The sequence below is a fragment of the Armigeres subalbatus genome, chromosome 3, assembly GCF_024139115.2.
Source record: "Armigeres subalbatus isolate Guangzhou_Male chromosome 3, GZ_Asu_2, whole genome shotgun sequence".
NCBI classification, from domain to species: domain Eukaryota; kingdom Metazoa; phylum Arthropoda; class Insecta; order Diptera; family Culicidae; genus Armigeres; species Armigeres subalbatus.
Genome location: NC_085141.1, coordinates 371,249,031 through 371,269,023, shown reverse-complemented (window position 1 = coordinate 371,269,023; position 19,993 = coordinate 371,249,031). Strand labels below are relative to the sequence as shown.

General features: G+C 42.7%; 3 protein-coding genes across 6 annotated transcripts in view; 2 read left to right on the top strand and 1 right to left on the bottom strand.

Moving 5' to 3' along the window:
- Positions 1-19,993, top strand: part of LOC134226456 (atypical protein kinase C) — a 576,984-nt gene that overhangs the window by 223,309 nt on the left and 333,682 nt on the right. The gene's annotated exons all lie outside the window — the stretch shown is intronic.
- On the bottom strand, positions 1,291-2,801 carry LOC134223596 (lipase 1-like). Its single transcript, XM_062702779.1, has 2 exons — positions 2,476-2,801; positions 1,291-2,423 (listed from the first exon to the last, which is right to left on the bottom strand). The coding sequence occupies exons 1-2, from the start codon at positions 2,566-2,568 to the stop codon at positions 1,488-1,490; spliced, it is 1,029 nt and encodes a 342-aa protein (XP_062558763.1). The 5' UTR covers positions 2,569-2,801; the 3' UTR covers positions 1,291-1,487.
- On the top strand, positions 9,596-11,080 carry LOC134223595 (lipase 1-like). The gene is made up of 2 exons (XM_062702778.1): positions 9,596-9,869; positions 9,930-11,080. Exons 1-2 carry the CDS (start codon positions 9,789-9,791, stop codon positions 10,860-10,862), a joined length of 1,014 nt encoding a protein of 337 aa, XP_062558762.1. The 5' UTR covers positions 9,596-9,788; the 3' UTR covers positions 10,863-11,080.

Genomic DNA, 19,993 nt, shown 5'->3' with positions numbered 1-19,993 from the left:
ATACCCGATTGGGAACGAGAATAAATCTGGATTGTGGCATATGCATTAGGGTACAATAAGTTTTTAGACTGTTGAATTACTGAAACAATGAAACCATAGTGTAGTTCTGTTACTTCTACTGTTTAGGTATGATCAAACTATTTATTAGATGTTCATTTTTTATCCTTTAATTTTTCTTCAAGTCTTAATCAATATGATTAGAAATGAATTACCAACAGTGACTGGTTTCCTACCCGCCGCTGCCAGCATCTAGGCACTAACGTATATGCATGACTAGCCAGCATGAGTTAACGGCCAGATATTTGTATAGTGGAAGACATCTAACGCTGATTTTCTCGAAAGTAGGAACTTTTTCGAGAAAAATATTTGGTACCAGTTATTCAGGAAGGTGTCTGCTACGCTACTACGCCTACCAAACACTGTTTTGATAAAGGTGTTTAATTTCGAAAAATTCAACCAACCAACCAAACCTTTCGCCATACTGATTTCAGAAAGTTAACTCCTAGCATGCCGCTGTAAGCATGCTCAAAGTCGGTGATTCATTCTTCTTAAATTTATTCAAGTTGGAGAGGTTTTTCAAAGCCTTGCACTGATTGAAGAATTAATTAAAATATTTGCTCTAACTTTCTAAAAGATTCCGCCTAAATATATGCAATATTTATGACAATATTTCATAATCGATAGTATTGCATGCAAGTTTCGAACAAAATGCTGGGAAATCGAGACTCATTTTATAGTACACAAAAACGTCATGACACTGAGACACTAAGAAGAAAAGTGTATTTTTTCTTTCTCGAGCGTCTCAGTGTCCGAGACGAGAGACGAGACTGTTGTTGCATTGACTGTGTTCTTTGTTGCATGACAGGCATCCATGAAAGAAATTTGTGATTTGTTTTGAATCGAATAGTGGATAAAAAAGATTATACTTATTTATATCTCTATTTTGAAAATTCATCATCAGTTCAAAGTGCTATCAAAAACACAGGATTGGGAAGCAATAACATCTTGCAAAAAACTTATGAAATTGGCGTTTGAATTTGTTTTATGGGTAAAATGTATTTCTTCCAGTAGTGATGACCTTTGTATAAACCTTAAAAATCACTTCAATAAAGTAATTAAAAAAAAAGTATTTCTTCCAGTGAGATGCAAATAAAACAGATCCCCCTATACATGATAATAACAATAATTAAACAGATACTGCTTTGTCAACAATTTTGGCAACTTTTATCGAGATCCACACAGCCGTGATTTTCTGAAACATCGAGATCTCAGCAGAAAAAGCATCATCGCTTCGAATTTCAGTTTCTATTTTTACTTATTACGCGTCGCGCTATTTTTTTTATTATAGATATAAACATTGAAGCAATATTTTCTCAAATATGTATAATTAAAGAATTAAAAGAATTTTGTTATAAACATTTTGCAACAACTAGTCTAATTAAAAACAGCAAAATAACAATAACAAATATTTCTAACATTTGTCAGCATCAATGCACCCACTCCAGAATCGAACCCACCACCCTGGAATACATCACGCCGGCAGCATCCGACCGTCGCATAAACCCCCGATGATCGATCCCGTCATGTTTGACGATCCTCACCGAGGCACTCTTGTGCAGCTGTTGCGCCAAATTCAAAACATCACCGGGCGGAACGATCTCATCGTCCGTTCCGTAGTGTAGCGTAACCGGAGTCGTTATCTTCCACAGCGCATATGGCGGTGGCCTATCCATCCCGTACCGCTTCTGATTATCCCAGGCAGTGCCGTAATCGTACTGCCCGAAACGTTCCGACAGCAACAGCTGCTGGAAATGTTCCAACTGTTTCGCCGAATTGACCGACGGTTCATCGCTCCCGGTTACGATCTCCTGCAGAGTCCAGGGAACGATCTCACGAAACAGGTCGTGGAAATGGGCGTACTGTCGCACCTGGCTGTTGATCATGTACGTTGCCGGAGCTATCAGGTTCAAGGAAGCGATTTTCCTGTTGTAAGAGGGACGTTCCGAGAGTAGGGCCACCGCAGCAGTTGATCCTTCCGAATAGCCTACCAAGTGCAGCTGACTGCGACCGCTGATCATCAAAACGGTGTCGATCATGGCCGGCAGGTCATAGTACCCGATTTCGTGGAAGCTGAAGTTCCAATATGGCTCGGAATTCTTGGAGTGATGTTCGTTACTGGCTGTTTCGGGCGATGCCCGGGAGTTTCCGAGCCAGACTTCCAATCCGGCGTCCAACAGCTGCCGCGGAAGGTTCCGATTTATCAGCAACCAATCGGCAGATGATTGGCGAAGACCGTGCTGCAGCAGGACTGCTCCACGAGAAGCGGTTTTAGGTTTCATGCGATACATAACCAATTGGTAACCATCCTCAGTAAGGGTTTGGTACTTCTGAGGATGTAATCCGTATCGGGCTGCGTTGGATATCTTGAAGTAGAGATTGATGTCAAAATTGAAACTCTAAATAAAATGTACTCACTGTTTGGCTCATAGCTCCAGTAGATGCAACAAGTGTCAGTCCGAACACCAACAGCATCGAATGACGATGGAAGACCATCTTCGAACGAAACATATCGAACAACTGAGGATGCCAGGAATGAGAATTATCAAAACAGCGTGAATATCGATGGCGTTGCTTGAGGACTGTTACGATTGTTCAGTAAGGGAGCGGCTGGACCGGTTAGCTACGCAGTTTACATGTCGACACGTATCTCGTTGCACTTTCCCTGAGTTTGTAGATCAAGAGTCATTGGCTCCCACAGGAAATTGAATGTCTTTGTTGGGAGAGGTGTTAGTTGTTTGACCACATAAGCTATTTATGTTTGATTCAATGTGTTTCAGATTGCAGATGTCTGTGTTTTGGTTTTATTTTAAAATTAGGCCGTTGCAAATATTTAATAAAAATGGAGGAGGGGGATAATAAAAATAAATACAGGCCGGACTCGATTAACCGGAGGCTCGATTATCCGGGGCTCGATTATCCGAAGAAAATGGCTCGATTATCCGGAGTAATATTTTTACCCATCTTACAAAAATAGAAATATGTATTATCAGTGTGTATCCGTAACGTATCCAATATGTGCAAGACACCTAGTAATGATAGTGCCTTTCTCGCTTTCCTAAGGGACTGTTCCCAAATTACGTAACGTTTTAGGCGTAGGGATGCAGTCAGCCAAACGTTACAGTCCGTACAAAAAATTAAACCTTCCATAAATAACTTTGTTGTACGACAGCGGTTCTCAACCTGGGGTACATGTACCCCTGGGTGTACCTTCACTGACTCCAGAGGGTACCTCGGATAAAACTGCGTAATGGCGGATGAATTGCAATTCCAATAAAAACCCATTGATAAAGTTGCGTTTTTTTTATTCTAAAACTTTGAAACTTTAGAACCTTGTCCATCACAACCGGCACAGTGTATGAAGGGCTGTGGGACAAAAGAATAAATTGTTCAATAAAGGGTGTATTCGATAAAAATGGCACACCGAAAATCTCCTGTAACTTTTGAACCGTATGAGTAAAAAACTTGAAAATTTGAGCAAATATTATTCATAGTGTATTGTTTACATCTGCAGAGTTTCATAGTTACTCATACAGTGGTTCCAATAATGTCGTCGGAAAAAGAAATTGCCAGTAAAAAAAATTTTGTGCGCCTACAATCAAAAACGGCACGCCTCCGGATTTTGATTGTAAGTGCACACATTTTTTTTTACTGGCAATTTCTTTTTCCGTCAAAAAACGCTTAGGATTGCAAATTCAACTGTATCTCGTGTAATAAGAACCTTCAAGGAGCGTCTGAGTGTTCAATGAAAGGAAGGGAGTGGTCGTAGAAATGGTCCAATGGACAGTTAAATGACTAGGAGTGGTACAACAGCTCAAGAAGTTTTCAAACATGTTCATTCGAGATGTCGCTAACAAGTCCAAGGTGTCGGTTGGTTTTGTGCAGAAAACCAACCAAAAACCCGCGCCCGGAAACTTTACACGAAGTTGTTCACCAAATCCTGTTGCATCGTGATGGATGATGAAACCTACGTCAAAGCTGACTTCCTTCAACTTCCTGGGCAAGAATATTTCGTTGCCGAGTCTAAGTTCAATATTCCGAAGGATTTCCGAATGGAGAAGTATTAAAATTTGCAAAGAAGTCAGGCGATTTGCGGATGTATTGAAGTAAGCGCTCCCTTCATTACTTTCGGAGCATTCAACGGTACGTTTTACACGGAAGAGTGCCTCAAGAAGCATCTTTTGCCATTCATAAGACAACACACAGTATAAACTCTGTTTTGACCTGATCTGGTGTCTTGCCACTTCGCTCGTAACCTTTTGGAGTGATACCGAGCTAACGTAGTTAAATTTGTGCCAAAATATATGAACCCATCAAATTCACCGAATTTGGGTTAAAACAATAAAAACATTGGGAAAATCGATTGCACAAAATTTGATGGGTGGAGTGCAAAGGATGGTGCCCGCATTCGAGATAGATGATGAAAACGAATAAAACACATGTTGTAAATCATAACTCATAAAAAGTTTTTCATTTCCTGAAAATTTCAGGAAAATCCCATAATCGGTTTAATTTTGGTGAGTAAATATGTGTGTGCCATTTTTATCGAATACACCCTTTAATATGATAAAAATATGCTTCTGAACTGAATAGGATTTTAAGGTTTGGAACCCTCTACTTGAGAGACATGATGGACTTTACCGATAAGTTTTGTAGCTTCGTTGCAAGCAGCCTTCGAGGTGTCTCAGAAGCCCTTTTCTCTCCTTTCAAGAGGCTCGGAAGCCTCCTTTCAAGAGGTTCGGAAGCCTCCATTCAAGAGGCTCGGAAGCCCCCTTTCAAGAGGCTCGGAAGCCTCCTTTCAAGAGGCTCGGAAGCCTCCTTTCAAGAGGCTCGGAAGCCTCCTTTCAAGAGGCTCAGAAGCCTCCTTTCAAGAGGCTCAGAAGCCTCCTTTCAAGAGGCTCAGAAGCCTCCTTTCAAGAGGCTCAGAAGCCTCCTTTCAAGAGGCTCAGAAGCCACCTTTCAAGAGGCTCAGAAGCCTCCTTTCAAGAGGCTCAGAAGCCTCCTTTCAAGAGGCTCAGAAGCCTCCTTTCAAGAGGCTCAGAAGCCTCCTTTCAAGAGGCTCAGAAGCCTCCTTTCAAGAGGCTCAGAAGCCTCCTTTCAAGAGGCTCAGAAGCCTCCTTTCAAGAGGCTCAGAGCCTCCTTTCAAGAGGCTCAGAAGCCTCCTTTCAAGAGGCTCAGAAGCCTCCTTTCAAGAGGCTCAGAAGCCTCCTTTCAAGAGGCTCAGAAGCCTCCTTTCAAGAGGCTCAGGCCTCCTTTCAAGAGGCTCAGAAGCCTCCTTTCAAGAGGCTCAGAGCCTCCTTTCAAGAGGCTCAGAAGCCTCCTTTCAAGAGGCTCAGGCCTCCTTTCAAGAGCTCGAGCCTCCTTTCAAGAGGCTCGAGCCTCCTTTCAAGAGGCTCAGAAGCCTCCTTTCAAGAGCTCAGAAGCCTCCTTTCAAGAGGCTCAGAAGCCTCCTTTCAAGAGGCTCAGAAGCCTCCTTTCAAGAGGCTCAGAGCCTCCTTTCAAGAGGCTCAAGCCTCCTTTCAAGAGGCTCAGAAGCCTCCTTTCAAGAGGCTCAGAGCCTCCTTTCAAGAGGCTCAGAAGCCTCCTTTCAAGAGGCTCAGAAGCCTCCTTTCAAGAGGCTCAGAAGCCTCCTTTCAAGAGGCTCAGAAGCCTCCTTTCAAGAGGCCTCAGAAGCCTCCTTTCAAGAGGCTCAGAAGCCTCCTTTCAAGAGGCTCAGAAGCCTCCTTTCAAGAGGCTCAGAAGCCTCCTTTCAAGAGGCTCAGAAGCCTCCTTTCAAGAGGCTCAGAAGCCTCCTTTCAAGAGGCTCAGAAGCCTCCTTTCAAGAGGCTCAGGCCTCCTTTCAAGAGGCTCAGGAAGCCTCCTTTCAAGAGGCTCAGAGCCTCCTTTCAAGAGCTCAGAAGCCTCCTTTCAAGAGCTCAGAAGCCTCCTTTCAAGAGGCTCAGAAGCCTCCTTTCAAGAGGCTCAGAAGCCTCCTTTCAAGAGGCTCAAGCCTCCTTTCAAGAGGCTCAGAAGCCTCCTTTCAAGAGGCTCAGAAGCCTCCTTTCAAGAGGCTCAGGCCTCCTTTCAAGAGGCTCAGAAGCCTCCTTTCAAGAGGCTCAGGCCTCCTTTCAAGAGGCTCAGAAGCCTCCTTTCAAGAGGCTCAGAAGCCTCCTTTCAAGAGGCTCAGAAGCCTCCTTTCAAGAGGCTCAAGCCTCCTTTCAAGAGGCTCAGGCCTCCTTTCAAGAGGCTCAGGCCTCCTTTCAAGAGGCTCAGGCCTCCTTTCAAGAGGCTCAGAAGCCTCCTTTCAAGAGGCTCAAGCCTCCTTTCAAGAGGCTCAGAAGCCTCCTTTCAAGAGGCTCAGGCCTCCTTTCAAGAGGCTCAGAAGCCTCCTTTCAAGAGGCTCAGAAGCCTCCTTTCAAGAGGCTCAGAAGCCTCCTTTCAAGAGCTCAGAAGCCTCCTTTCAAGAGGCTCAGAAGCCTCCTTTCAAGAGGCTCAGAAGCCTCCTTTCAAGAGGCTCAGAAGCCTCCTTTCAAGAGGCTCAAGCCTCCTTTCAAGAGGCTCAAGCCTCCTTTCAAGAGGCTCAGAAGCCTCCTTTCAAGAGGCTCAGAAGCCTCCTTTCAAGAGGCTCAGAAGCCTCCTTTCAAGAGGCTCAGGCCTCCTTTCAAGAGGCTCAGGAAGCCTCCTTTCAAGAGGCTCAGAAGCCTCCTTTCAAGAGGCTCAGGCCTCCTTTCAAGAGGCTCAGAAGCCTCCTTTCAAGAGGCTCAAGCCTCCTTTCAAGAGGCTCAGAAGCCTCCTTTCAAGAGGCTCAGAAGCCTCCTTTCAAGAGGCTCAGAAGCCTCCTTTCAAGAGACTCAGAAGCCTCCTTTCAAGAGGCTCAGAAGCCTCCTTTCAAGAGGCTCAGAAGCCTCCTTTCAAGAGGCTCAGAAGCCTCCTTTCAAGAGGCTCAAGCCTCCTTTCAAGAGGCTCAGAAGCCTCCTTTCAAGAGGCTCAGAAGCCTCCTTTCAAGAGGCTCAGAAGCCTCCTTTCAAGAGGCTCAGAAGCCTCCTTTCAAGAGGCTCAGTAGCCTCCTTTCAAGAGACCCGGAAGCCTCCTTTCAAGAGGCCTCAAGCCTCCTTTCAAGGGGCTGACAAGCCTCCTTTCAAGAGGCTCAGAAGCCTCCTTTCAAGAGGCTCAGAAGCCTCCTTTCAAGAGGCTCAGAAGCCTCCTTTCAAGAGGCTCAGAAGCCTCCTTTCAAGAGGCTCAGAAGCCTCCTTTCAAGAGGCTCAGAAGCCTCCTTTCAAGAGGCTCAGAAGCCTCCTTTCAACAGGCTCAGAAGCCTCCTTTCAAAAGGCTTGAAAACTTCCTTTCAAGAGGCTCGGAAGCCTCCTTTCAAGAGGCTCGGAAGCCTCCTTTCAAGAGGCTCGGAAGCCTCCTTTCAAGAGGCTCGGAAGCCTCCTTTCAAGAGACTCGGAAGCCTCATGCCAAGAGCATGAGCATGACTCTCGTTGCTACTAGAGACCAAGTATACCTCTGCATCTCCACGATTGACTTGGGATAGGATATCGTTTTAGTTAAAAAGGATAATTTATCTGGATTCACTTTGGTAAGCGATGCGATCTATGGGATGGGAAATAACACTAATACGAGTTAGTTAAAACATGCACGCCCGGTGGCATATTAAAACTGAGGAGATTCGCGTTTTGTTCAAAAAATTAGAAAATTCAGCGTTACGAATTTTGTGAAAGAACCTTAAGGGAACGGAAATCAAGAACATTCATAAAAATGGCCAATTTATGAATTTCAATTCAAAGCACCGATATTTTTTTAAGCATTCGTATGTACATTCTGAGTACAGCATTGACATTTTGACTCATGCTACCAAATGGTCCTCCGGAATATCCGGAATTGGTTCGTTCATACACTACGTAACGCTAAATTTGTCGATTTTGAACCTCAATCCCCTCTCTCGTAACGCTTTTTGTATGGAAGGTTTAATTGGTTTGTATGAATCGTTACGCACGTTCTGACCGGCTGCCTATTCTCGCAGCGTTTCGTAATTTGTGAACAGTTTCAATATTTATATGAAAAACCCAGAATAATCCACCTAGCGGTGATGGTGCCTTTCTCGTGTATTATAAAACAAGAAAACACATAAGAATTACAAGAAAAGCACATAAGACAGGTAAAAATTGCACTTTAGGGAGTTAGATTCAGCTATTTTCAACAATTCACATTTATTTGCGTTCATTTGAATGCATTGCAAGTATTGCAACAGTTTTTGAAAAAAAAAATCGATTTTGAATTTTTGCCTTTTGCGTATACAAAGTATACGTAAAGGCTATAGGACCACTCCAAAACTGAACTTTTGATAGAAGGCTCGGAGACCCATAGTGTTATATACCAATCGACTCAGCTCGACGAATTGAGGTGATGTCTGTATGTGTGTATGTAAGTATATATGTGTGTGTGTACAAAAAAATGTGAGACACACTTTTTTGTACTTAGCTTTATCCGATTTGCTTGCAACAGGTTGCATCCGACGCAGAATCCTTCCTAATTTTTCGCTATTGAAAATTGGCCCAATCGGCCATTGCGTTCCGGAGTTATTAAAAAAACATTGATTTTTTCCCCATTTTTCCCAAGGGTCCCCCCTTGGAAAAAAATTCAAAATCGAAATTTTTTTTCAAAAACTGCTGCAATGCATTCAAATAAACGCAAATAAATGTGAATTGATGGAAATAACTGAATCTATCCCCCTAAAGTGCAATTTTGACTTCTCTTATGTGCTTTTCTTGTTACTATTATGAATTTTCTTGGTTTATAGTACACGAGAAAGGCACCATCACCGCTAGGTGGATTATTCTGGGTTTTTATTAAATTGAAAAAAATCTGGTATTAAATTGAAAAAAAAAATCAAAAATTGTCTTTTTTAAGATTTATTGAAATAAAATTAAAAAAAAAATTGAATCAAGCCGATACAAAAATAAAAATAAAATTCCGCATTAAAGCTCAATTAACTACAATCAATAGAATAGCAAATAATAAGACAAAAAAGTGGTACACAGCAAATAATTTTGGAAATTCAACAACGTGCAAATTTACAGCAAATCCCCAACTAACGAATGAACATTCGATATTCAACTAAATTTGACTGATTTTCACAAGCAAGTACAATTTGAATTTATTTCGATTTAAAAGAACGGTGAGATTGATTGAACGTTGCATACATCGGAATGCTCCAAATATGTGCATGGAAATATATTAAACAATCAGAAAAAAATCTGACAAAAGTTCTAAGATAAGCTTTGAAAATATCGATTTAATGATAAAATAATATCAATATCAACAACAACAAGGAAAAGATTGAATTTTGAATTTCCGAAATTAATTATGTATCATGTAGGTCCTGTAAGGTCGGAAAATTTTTAATATAATTTTTTGAAGTTTAATTACTGTTGCAATCCCTCTAGACCCCGTGCGACGAGTTAAACAGAAATAGAACATGCGGTAACAGTCAATCTGTGGTGTACCGCAATGAGACAAATGGATTCCATCTGAAGACATTAACCCCTATTACAGAACGTGCGAGCCCTCAGCCACGAACCTGTTTTGAACTCATCGCGCCGCTGTCACGTAGGCCAGCAACGATATGAAACGCTGCTTCTCCACACTTCTGCATCGATCATAATAATCCTCGCAGGCAGTTTATGTTTTCGATTTAAAATAATGCATGCTTCCTATTTCGTTTGTTGATTGAACGGTTGCCTTTGACGATGGACGTCTCTCGTCGCCGTTCGGTGTTTTTAGTAATAGCAATGACGATTGTTGCATCCGCCGACGCTGCCAGTGAAACCGTTAGTATTCCCGCGCCCATAATTCGGCTATTCAACTAAAGTTTTTATTTTACGTTTAAGATGTCCAACGCGGCTGGTCTCGGAATGCATCCCCAGAAGTACCAAGCTTTCACCGAAGACGGTTACCAATTGGTCATGTATCGAATGCAACCCAAGCTCCCATCACGTGGTGTTGTCTTGCTGCAGCATGGGATTCTTCGGTCTTCCGCCGATTGGCTAATGGTTGATCAAAACCTCCCGATGCAGCTTTTGGAATCCGGACTGGACGTCTGGTTGGGAAACTCTCGAGCATCACCGGAAACGGCCTCTCACCGAGTTCATTCGAGGGACTCCAAACCATTCTGGGACTTCAGCTTCCACGAAATAGGATACTACGATCTGGCAGCCATGATCGACACCGTTTTGGCGAACAGTGGCCATCGGCAACTGCACCTCGTCGGCTACTCGGAAGGAGCAACTGCTGCTCTAACCTTGCTCTCGGAACGTCCCTCGTACAACGATAAGATCAAATCCTTAACTCTAATAGCCCCGGCAACTTTCATGGCCAACAGCCAGCTGCGACGGCTGGCTTCGCTCCACAACCGGTATCGACGGATCATTCCCTGGAGCCTCCAGGAGCTGGTAACCGGAAGCGATAAACCATCGGTGATCTCCGCCAAACAGTTGGACCACTTGCAGCAGATGCTGCTTTCCGGGCGTTTCCGACAGTTCGACTATGGCACCTGGGACAATCAGAAGCGGTACGATGCGGATTCGCCGCCACCGTATTCCCTGTGGAGGATAACGGTTCCGGTGACGCTTCATTACGGGACCGAAGATGGGCTCGTTCCACCCAGTGATGTTGTGACGTTGGCGCAGCAACTGCACTCAAGTAAGGGGGTGCGGCTCGTTAAACACGATCGGATCGATCATCGGGGTTTCATGTTATCGGTGGATGCTGCCGATCGGGTGTATCCTCGGCTGAAGAAAACCATAATGGGTCGGTTTCGGTGATGTACAGTGAATTGTTTCGAATCTCAGCCCAACGATTGTGATGATAGAGTTAGTGTTTGATTAATTTGAAGTGTTAGCTACAATTGAAAATATATTTATGATTAGAATAAAATTTCGCCGAAACGTGAAATTGATAAGTGAACAATATTCTATATCAACATTATGTATTCGATTGAGTGTTGATATGCGAAAAAGCTTAGTAAAATGGATGAAGCGAAGCATCTGAACGTTTTTTACACAAATGCATGTCTCTCAAATTTCCTACATTTTACCAATGTGGATCGAAAAACAGTTGTTAGTGACAGATGATTGACCTTTTGTCCTTTTCGACCTTTTGTCATAATCGATTTTTGTCCCTTTTGACCACTTTTCTCTTTCGACCTTTTGTCCTTTCGACCTTCTATCCCATTCGACGTTTTATCTTTTCAACCTTGTGTCCCTTCGACATTTTGTCATTTCGACCTTTTATAATAGATTTGTCTTGGCGTGTGAAGAGCGTAACTTAAATTGTGTTGTCGGCTTAATAAGTAACGGAAGACAGAAGAACAAACATCCAAAAAGCATTCCGCATTGCTACTTCGTTTCTTAAGCAATGGATTGCAGACTGAAATTCTCATCCGATATCCAAAAGGATTATCTTCCTGACAATGAAGGGATTTCTGTTCAGAATTGGAAAGGGATTCCACCCGGCATCTAAAAGGATTCTCGTTTGGAATCCAAAGATATTTTCGTTCGAAATCCGGAAAAAAAAATCGTACGGAATCCGAAGGGATTCTTGTTCGGAATCCGGAGGTGATTCCCGTTTGGATTCCGGAGGGAATCGGAAGGACTTTCATTCGTCACCTACAGAAGTTCTCGTTCGGCTTCCTTAGAGATTCCCGTTCGGAAACCGTAGGGATTCTTGGTCGGAATCCAAAAGGATTCGCTTCCGGAATTAAAAAAATCCCTCCCTTATGGAATACAAATGGATTCCCTTCCGGAATCCAGGAGGATTCCCTTCCGGAATCCAGGAGGATTCCCTTCCGGAATCCAGGAGGATTCCCTTCCGGAATCCAGGAGGATTCCCTTCCGGAATCCAGGCGGATTCCTTCCGGAATCCAGAAGGATTCCTTCCGGAATCCAGAAGGATTTTCTTTCCGGAATCCAGGAGGTTTCCTGTTCGGCATCCATGAGGATTTCTCTCCGGGATCCAGGGGGATTCCTCTCCGAAATCCAGGAGGATCCCTCTCCGAAATCCAGGAGGATTCCTCTCCGGAATCCAGGAGGATTACCTTCCGTAATCCAGAAGGATTCCCTTCCGGAATCCAGGAGGATTCCCTTCCGGAATCCAGGAGGATTCCCTTCCGGAATCCAGAAGGATTCCCTTCCGGAATCCAGGAGGATTCCTTTCCGGAATCCAGGAGGATTCCTTTCCGGAATCCAGGAGGATTCCCTTCCGAAATCCAGGAGGATTCCCTTCCGGAATCCAGGAGGATTCCCTTCCGGAATCCAGGAGGATTCCCTTCCGGAATCCAGGAGGATTCCCTTCCGGAATCCAGGAGGATTCCCTTCCGGAATCCAGGAGGATTCCCTTCCGGAATCCAGGAGGATTCCCTTCCGGAATCCAGGAGGATTCCTTTCCGAAGTCCAGGTGGATTCCTCTCCGAAATCCAGGAGGATTCCTCTCCGGAATCCAGGAGGATTACCTTCCGGAATCCAGGAGGATTCCTTCCGGAATCCAGGAGGATTCCTTCCGGAATCCAGGAGGATTCCTTCCGGAATCCAGGAGGATTCCTTCCGGAATCCAGGAGGATTCCTTCCGGAATCCAGGAGGATTCCTTCCGGAATCCAGAAGGATTCTCTTCCGGAATCCAGGAGGATTCTCTTCCGGAATCCAGGAGGATTCCCTTCCGGAATCCAGGAGGATTCCCTTCCGGAATCCAGGAGGATTCCCTTCCGGAATCCAGGAGGATTCCCTTCCGGAATCCAGGAGGATTCCCTTCCGGAATCCAGGAGGATTCCTTTCCGGAATCCAGGAGGATTCCTTTCCGGAATCCAGGAGGATTCCCTTCCGGAATCCAGGAGGATTCCTTTCCGGAATCCAGGAGGATTCCTCTCCGGAATCCAGGAGGATTCCTCTCCGGAATCCAGGAGGATTCCTCTCCGAAATCCAGGAGGATTCCTCTCCGAAATCCAGGAGGATTCCTCTCCGGAATCCAGGAGGATTACCTTCCGGAATCCAGGAGGATTCCCTTCCGGAATCCAACAGGATTGCCTTCCGGAATCCAGGAGGATTCCTTCCGGAATCCAGGAGGATTCCTTCCGGAATCCAGGAGGATTCCTTCCGGAATCCAGGAGGATTCCTTCCGGAATCCAGGAGGATTCCTTCCGGAATCCAGGAGGATTCCTTCCGGAATCCAGGAGGATTCCTTCCGGAATCCAGGAGGATTCCTTCCGGAATCCAGGAGGATTCCTTCCGGAATCCAGGAGGATTCCTTCCGGAATCCAGGAGGATTCCTTCCGGAATCCAGGAGGATTCCTTCCGGAATCCAGGAGGATTCCTTCCGGAATCCAGGAGGATTCCTTCCGGAATCCAGGAGGATTCCTTCCGGAATCCAGGAGGATTCCTTCCGGAATCCAGGAGGATTCCTCTCCGGAATCCAGGAGGATTCCTTTCCGGAATCCAGGAGGATTCCTCTCCGGAATCCAGGAGGATTCCTCTCCGGAATCCAGGAGGATTCCTCTCCGAAATCCAGGAGGATTCCTCTCCGAAATCCAGGAGGATTCCTTCTGAATCCAGGAGGATTCCTTTCCGGAATCCAGGAGGATTCCCTTCCGGAATCCAGGAGGATTCCCTTCCGGAATCCAGGAGGATTCCCTTCCGGAATCCAGGAGGATTCCCTTCCGGAATCCAGGAGGATTCCCTTCCGGAATCCAGGAGGATTCCCTTCCGGAATCCAGGAGGATTCCCTTCCGGAATCCAGAAGGGATTCCCTTCCGGAATCCAGAAGGGATTCCCTTCCGGAATCCAGAAGGGATTCCCTTCCGGAATCCAGAAGGGATTCCCTTCCGGAATCCAGAAGGGATTCCCTTCCGGAATCCAGAAGGGATTCCCTTCCGGAATCCAGAAGGATTCCCTTCCGGAATCCAGAAGGATTCCCTTCCGGAATCCAGAAGGATTCCCTTCCGGAATCCAGAAGGATTCCCTTCCGGAATCCAGAAGGATTCCCTTCCGGAATCCAGAAGGATTCCCTTCCGGAATCCAGAAGGATTCCCTTCCGGAATCCACAAGGATTCCCTTCCGGAATCCAAAAGGATTCCCCTCCGGAATCCAAAAGGATTCCCCTCCGGAATCCAAAAGGATTCCCCTCCGGAATCCAAAAGGATTCCCCTCCGGAATCCAAAAGGATTCCCCTCCGGAATCCAAAAGGATTCCCCTCCGGAATCCAAAAGGATTCCCTTCCGGAATCTTAAAGTAGTCCCTTCCGGAATCCAAAAAGGATTCCAGTCCGGAATCCAAAAGGATTCCCTTCCGGTATCCAAAAGGATTCCTTTCCGGAATCCAAAAGGATTCCCTTCCGGAATCCAAAAGGATTCCCTTCCGGAATCCAAAAGGATTCCCTTCCGGAATCCCAAAGGATTCCCTTCCGGAATCCCAAAGGATTCCCTTCCGGAATCCCAAAGGATTCCCTTCCGGAATCCCAAAGGATTCCCTTCCGGAATCCAAAAGGATTCCCTTCCGGAATCCAAAAGGATTCCCTTCCGGAATCCAAAAGGATTCCCTTCCGGAATCCAAAAGGATTCCCTTCCGGAATCCAAAAGGATTCCCTTCCGGAATCCAAAAGGATTCCCTTCCTTACCGAAATCCGGAACGATTCCCTACCGGAATCCGGAAGGATTCTATTCCGGAAACCAAACAGTTTTTCGTCCGGAACCCAAACGTATTTTTAATTGAAATTCAAAAGGATTCATGTCCGAAATTCAAAAGGGTTCCCGTCCTTAGACATGAATCTCTTTGAAACTTTTCGGACTCTAGGCATGAATTATCGCCTCGATTGTTATTTTGTAAGGACGTTTCAATTTGTTTTACAAGTTGTAAAAATGATTGCTATGAACTTCGTTTGCTTCCGTTAGACCCGTTTTTATTCTCTGTACGTTTGTTATCGTATTTTATCGATTCGACTCGTCAATTCACATCATTGCATAGTTTTCATGTGTTCTTTATTTTCAAATACATTTAATTGACGTTTTTCACAAGGAATTGTTTTGACGCCTTTTGGAGTGATATGATTTTTTTAAAATAAGGTTCATGATGAAACGCTTGTTGCTCTAAATATAAAATCTGGGACTAAATCTGTCTTGTTACGTTTCAAACTTCATAAACGTTTTCCTCAGAGTCCCGTAGATTCGAGTCCGATCTGCACGGTTGGAATTATGAAAAACTAGCTGACCCGGCGAATTTTGTCTCGCCAAAAATTGATCAATTATTTTCTGATACAATTGTATGCATCCACAATTTATCTAGAAAACAAATCGGTTCTTCAGAATGATCTCTCATTTTTGTTTATAAATCTTTTTTTTTAATATATATAGATGATCAAAATTTTGAAATTCCATGCAAATTGTACGAAAAATCATTTCATCGAAAAGATTGGCTTTTTATTTTCAAAGTATTCCAATTTCATCATAACATTTTTCCTCTTAAAAAGAGGAAGAAAAACGAATATAAATTAGCAAAAATTGGGCTGTCTATTCTTGAGCGATGCGTGGTCGTACAAATGCCAACTTTTTTTATATATATAAAAAAGAAGAAGAAGATAAGATTACTTATGTATTGCTTTCATATATCCTAGATTTATCTATTTAGAAATATTATAAAAGTTGACTTTTAGAACGCTTCCGAATATTCTAGATATCTATTTCTACTTCGCAAACTTGTTCGTGATTTAAAAATTTTAGCCATTGGAAGTGAATAAAACTTTTTCGTGATAATCGTTTGACAATATTATTAAAGTTGACTCTTCTGTCAACTGTGTCAATTGTCGAACGTAATTACTTCGCTCAACTTTTTTGGCTGGCGCATATTTCCACATCATCGTAAGTTTTCAACACGTTTTGGTTTTGTTCTGGGTTTTTTCACAGGTGCATATTAACAGTTCCTGCTACTTATTGCTAGGCTAACTAGGAAATAAAATTGCATTCAATTAGTCTTTCGGAAATGCAGCAACATCGCTAGATGCGGTATGCATGCAATTGCTTTTCATCTTTTTCTTGTTTTTTTTTTTTGTTTATGGAGTATTTTAATATTCATATTGAAATTTCCAATTTCCATTTAAATCGGCAACATTGCAACATCATGGACGCATATACAGACAATATCAAAATGATTGTGAAAATCATCACATGTTCACAGCTTGACGGGCCCGACGACGATTCTAATTTTCAGAACACTTTAAAAGCTTCTCAGCCACAACTTCCTCCTGTCGTGTCTATCGACACGTGCCGTGAAATGGGAAATATACGATTTCCATAAATCTCCTGATATCGCATTCGAGTGTCAAAGCGTTGGCACTTGGCAGCCATGGCAAACGTTTGCCGACCAGGAGAAAATAAGTCGGAAATCGTCGGTCCCGGAGAAGAGGAAGAATTTTGATGAGCATGAATTTATGATTTGTGGTTCCTTTTTGTCTGGGGTCATCATCATCATATCTACTCTTTCGGTCTGAGACGGGGGCCGGAGGCTTTCATTTTTTCTTTCTTTTGAATTCACCCCCTTTTTGATTCCGGGCCTTAGCTACCGTTGCTTCCGATGGATTGTTATCTAACAAAACACAGATCGATGCTGTTTTACAGCGGCCGAAAATCGAACCGGGGATTCCGGGACGGCACAGCAGAGTATTTGCAGGGAAGGTCAACTCAGCAGTTGTCTTGATTTTTGTCGGTTGCTATCGCGAAAGACGAAATCAAAATGAGTGTGCACAACTGATAAGAAATCGATGGAGACAACGATTGTTCCTTGAATTCGCAGCGAACGTACAGCCCGGCGGGAAGTGGGTTATCCAATTAAATATATTCGTGCAAACATCGACGGCAAGCGGTTGCGTTGTCTACGACGCCACACCACCACCCCACTGTGCACTGCCGTCGGAGAGAAGGCGTTCACTCATTATCGGCCAGATAGGGTGCGTCTTGCCCAACGGCACCGCTTCGGGTTGATAAGAGCCCAGCCCTGTGATGGTGAGACAGGTGCAGCACCGAGAGGTTCACACGAAGACCTGTAGAACGTTGCTTTGCGAGATTTGAAGGAATGGTGGCACAGAAATTGATAACTATTGCTTATTTCCACAAATAAAAATAGTTTTTAGTTAGATTTTTCTCTATTTTATACTAGCTGACCCAACGAACTTCGTTTCGCCTGAAATTGATTTAGTCTCTAATTAGCTCTCGAGTTACGCAGACATTTTTGTTTCTTTTGTATGGGAGCCCCCCTTTCCAAAGAGGGTAGGGTCTCGAAACATCTTAAGAACCTTCCCCGGCCCCAAAAACTTCTGCACACAAATTTTCAAGCCAATCGGTTCAGTTGTTTCCGAGTGTATAAGGTTCAGACAGACAGAAATTCATTTTTATGTATATAAGAAGATGATACATATATTGAGTTTTGAGATACTCCAAATTTAGCGAATGTTCGCATGCGCATGTTCATTTTTAGGGCACTATTTATTATTTATTAACACCTTTACAAGTAGTCGCAGCGAGGATTAATAAAGAACAGCGTTTTGATTCAGAGATTTTTTTTATTCGAGGTGATGATACTTTTTAATCGTCCAGTTTCTATAAAATAATATGGTAAACAAGAAATTAATTGAGGACATTGTGTGCTATCAAGGTAGGAAAACCTCCAAACGACGTGCCCATCCTTTTATCACACCATCGGGCCTAATGTGCTAAAGTATGATTAAAATCACTACGTGTGATATGGTTTCAGCGTGCTTTTATTTTTGCCCGTACTGACTCACGATGTCAGTTGTTATTGTGCATCGGTACTGCCGGCATAAGTCGATAATTTTCGATTTTCTTCGCGTTTATTTTTCTCACGTAAGCCTCCAGTCCGTGTGTACGGGTTCGAACAATATGGAAAACGCTTTCGTAATCGACCAACAATGTTGTTGTTTTTGTTGAACCGCACGACATTGAATCCTGGGAAAGCTCAGGTCGCGCCGTGGTGATGACACAGTGGTGCAACGTCCGGGCGGGCGCGTGTGTTCTGAATGGGTGCAGGTCTAGGCTTTGTGAAAGAAAAAAAGGGATCATTTGTAATTAAACTGGTTGCCGGAAGTGATAATGTTGCCAAATTAATAACAAAATAGATTAGAAAATGTGGGCGAGTGATTCATTTCTTGAAGGTGCAACAATACTTGTAACTGCAAAGCCTGTGATAATCGCACCGTACAGTATGTGTTGTCTTTCCATGTGATAAGAGAAAACGCAAGTGCGACAGATTTATTTGGGTTTAATATTTATTTTAGCACTAGGATAGTTCAAATAATCATACAGTGCGATTGACAACCCTCATGTACAATTTATTGCATATTATTTGGCGACTCGACTATATCATGCTATTGAGTTATCTTCGCTGTGCATATGCAATATAGGTACATCTTTCAAAAATAAACATATTGATATTAAATGTAGGAGGGAAGACACATGGATTCTTTTAAGCAATGCCCAGTCTGGATAATTTAAGAAAATGATTATTACGTACATAAAAAAATAAAAACAATAATCACTAAAAATTTAAATGTATTTTTCTCCGTAATTGTTTCTGAAAAAATTAAAATATATCTGGCAAAACTAATTGAGCCAATTGTTTATTACTATAAATATCTAGTTTAGGATCATTTGGCCGAATGCCAATTGCATGCATTTAGTGACTTGTTCACTTTTTTTCGGGTCAGTCACTAAAAAGTCTCTTTTTTCGACCTAAAGTTACTAAAGCAACTTTTTATCGGAAAAAGTCACTGATTTCAACTATTTTGAACCTATTGATTAGACTTCGTTAAGAGCATTGTCGCGGAATGAAAAAAAATGTTGATAAATTTAAAGCTTTATTCGTCGGAAAATGCTTTATTCATGACGGATTTAGGAAAAAAGGAAGAGGTTTTGTGTCACAGTGATGCAATTGGGTATATAGTGATGCAAGCAGGATGGGCACAGGGGATTGTGATTCTTAATATTTTTACAAGGCTTATAATAGCAGACCCTGCTTATTTTAAAACGATGGCTTGATCTAATGCTCATTAGTGCATACCCAAAACTAGCAAGCTTTTCAGTTTTTTTTATAACAAATATGTTTTACTCACAAACATATTTATATATTTTGAAACAAAAGTTTTTTTTAATCATAATTGAAAAATTGAATCACTGCTTGATAAATAAATAAATAAATACTGCAAAGGACTTTGCGAGTACAACATTTATAACGTAAGGGATCCCTCATAGAAAGATCTATTTCATTTTTTTTCCATTAGGAGCAAAATGAATGGTCTCTCGACATCTGCTCCAATTATTACTTTAAAAAAAATCAAAATATATTCTGATGACAATTTAAACATTCGAGACTGCATAAACTTTGGATATTTAAACAAAAAAATCGTGAATTTTTTATGATTTTTTATTTTGAGTTTGACTCACCGATTGTTAGCTTCTTAAACTTTTTGAAATTGTGAACTAAGGGTTTCGGTTTCGGAAATTCTGAACAAGGCTTCAGGTTTCGAAATGATTCTTGAATTTTAGATTTATAGATTTTGCTAGTCAAATTAAATCTATGTCGAAAAATGGTTAAAATTAATTTCTATCATAAAAAAGTGCTCACTCACAAATGAAAATTTTCCGAATAAGTTCGACCCCGTATTAAACATTATTGCACCTTATTTTGTATGACTTGCCTCAAATTGTGTTTTCCAGTGGTAAAAGGGGTGGAAAATACAAAAATAAATATTAAAAAGAATAAAATAAACGATACTCATCAGATTTCATTTGTCATAAAACGAACTATTCCATTTAATTCCATCACTTTGTCAACATTGATCATCGATCATTGATCAGTGTCTCATACTTGACTCGACTTGAGAGACTAAGTACGTCAGTACCGT

What these genes read in the sequence shown, in the direction of transcription:
- LOC134223596 (XM_062702779.1), bottom strand. Translation starts at nt 2,568, where the DNA reads ATGTTTCGTTCGAAGATGGTCTTCCATCGTCATTCGATGCTGTTGGTG. An exon ending in CTGGAGCTATGAGCCAAACA is followed by an intron (nt 2,424 to 2,475) that starts GTGAGTACATTT and finishes CTCTACTTCAAG; the next exon opens with ATATCCAACGCAGCCCGATA.
- LOC134223595 (XM_062702778.1), top strand. Translation starts at nt 9,789, where the DNA reads ATGGACGTCTCTCGTCGCCGTTCGGTGTTTTTAGTAATAGCAATGACG. An exon ending in CCGACGCTGCCAGTGAAACC is followed by an intron (nt 9,870 to 9,929) that starts GTTAGTATTCCC and finishes TTTACGTTTAAG; the next exon opens with ATGTCCAACGCGGCTGGTCT.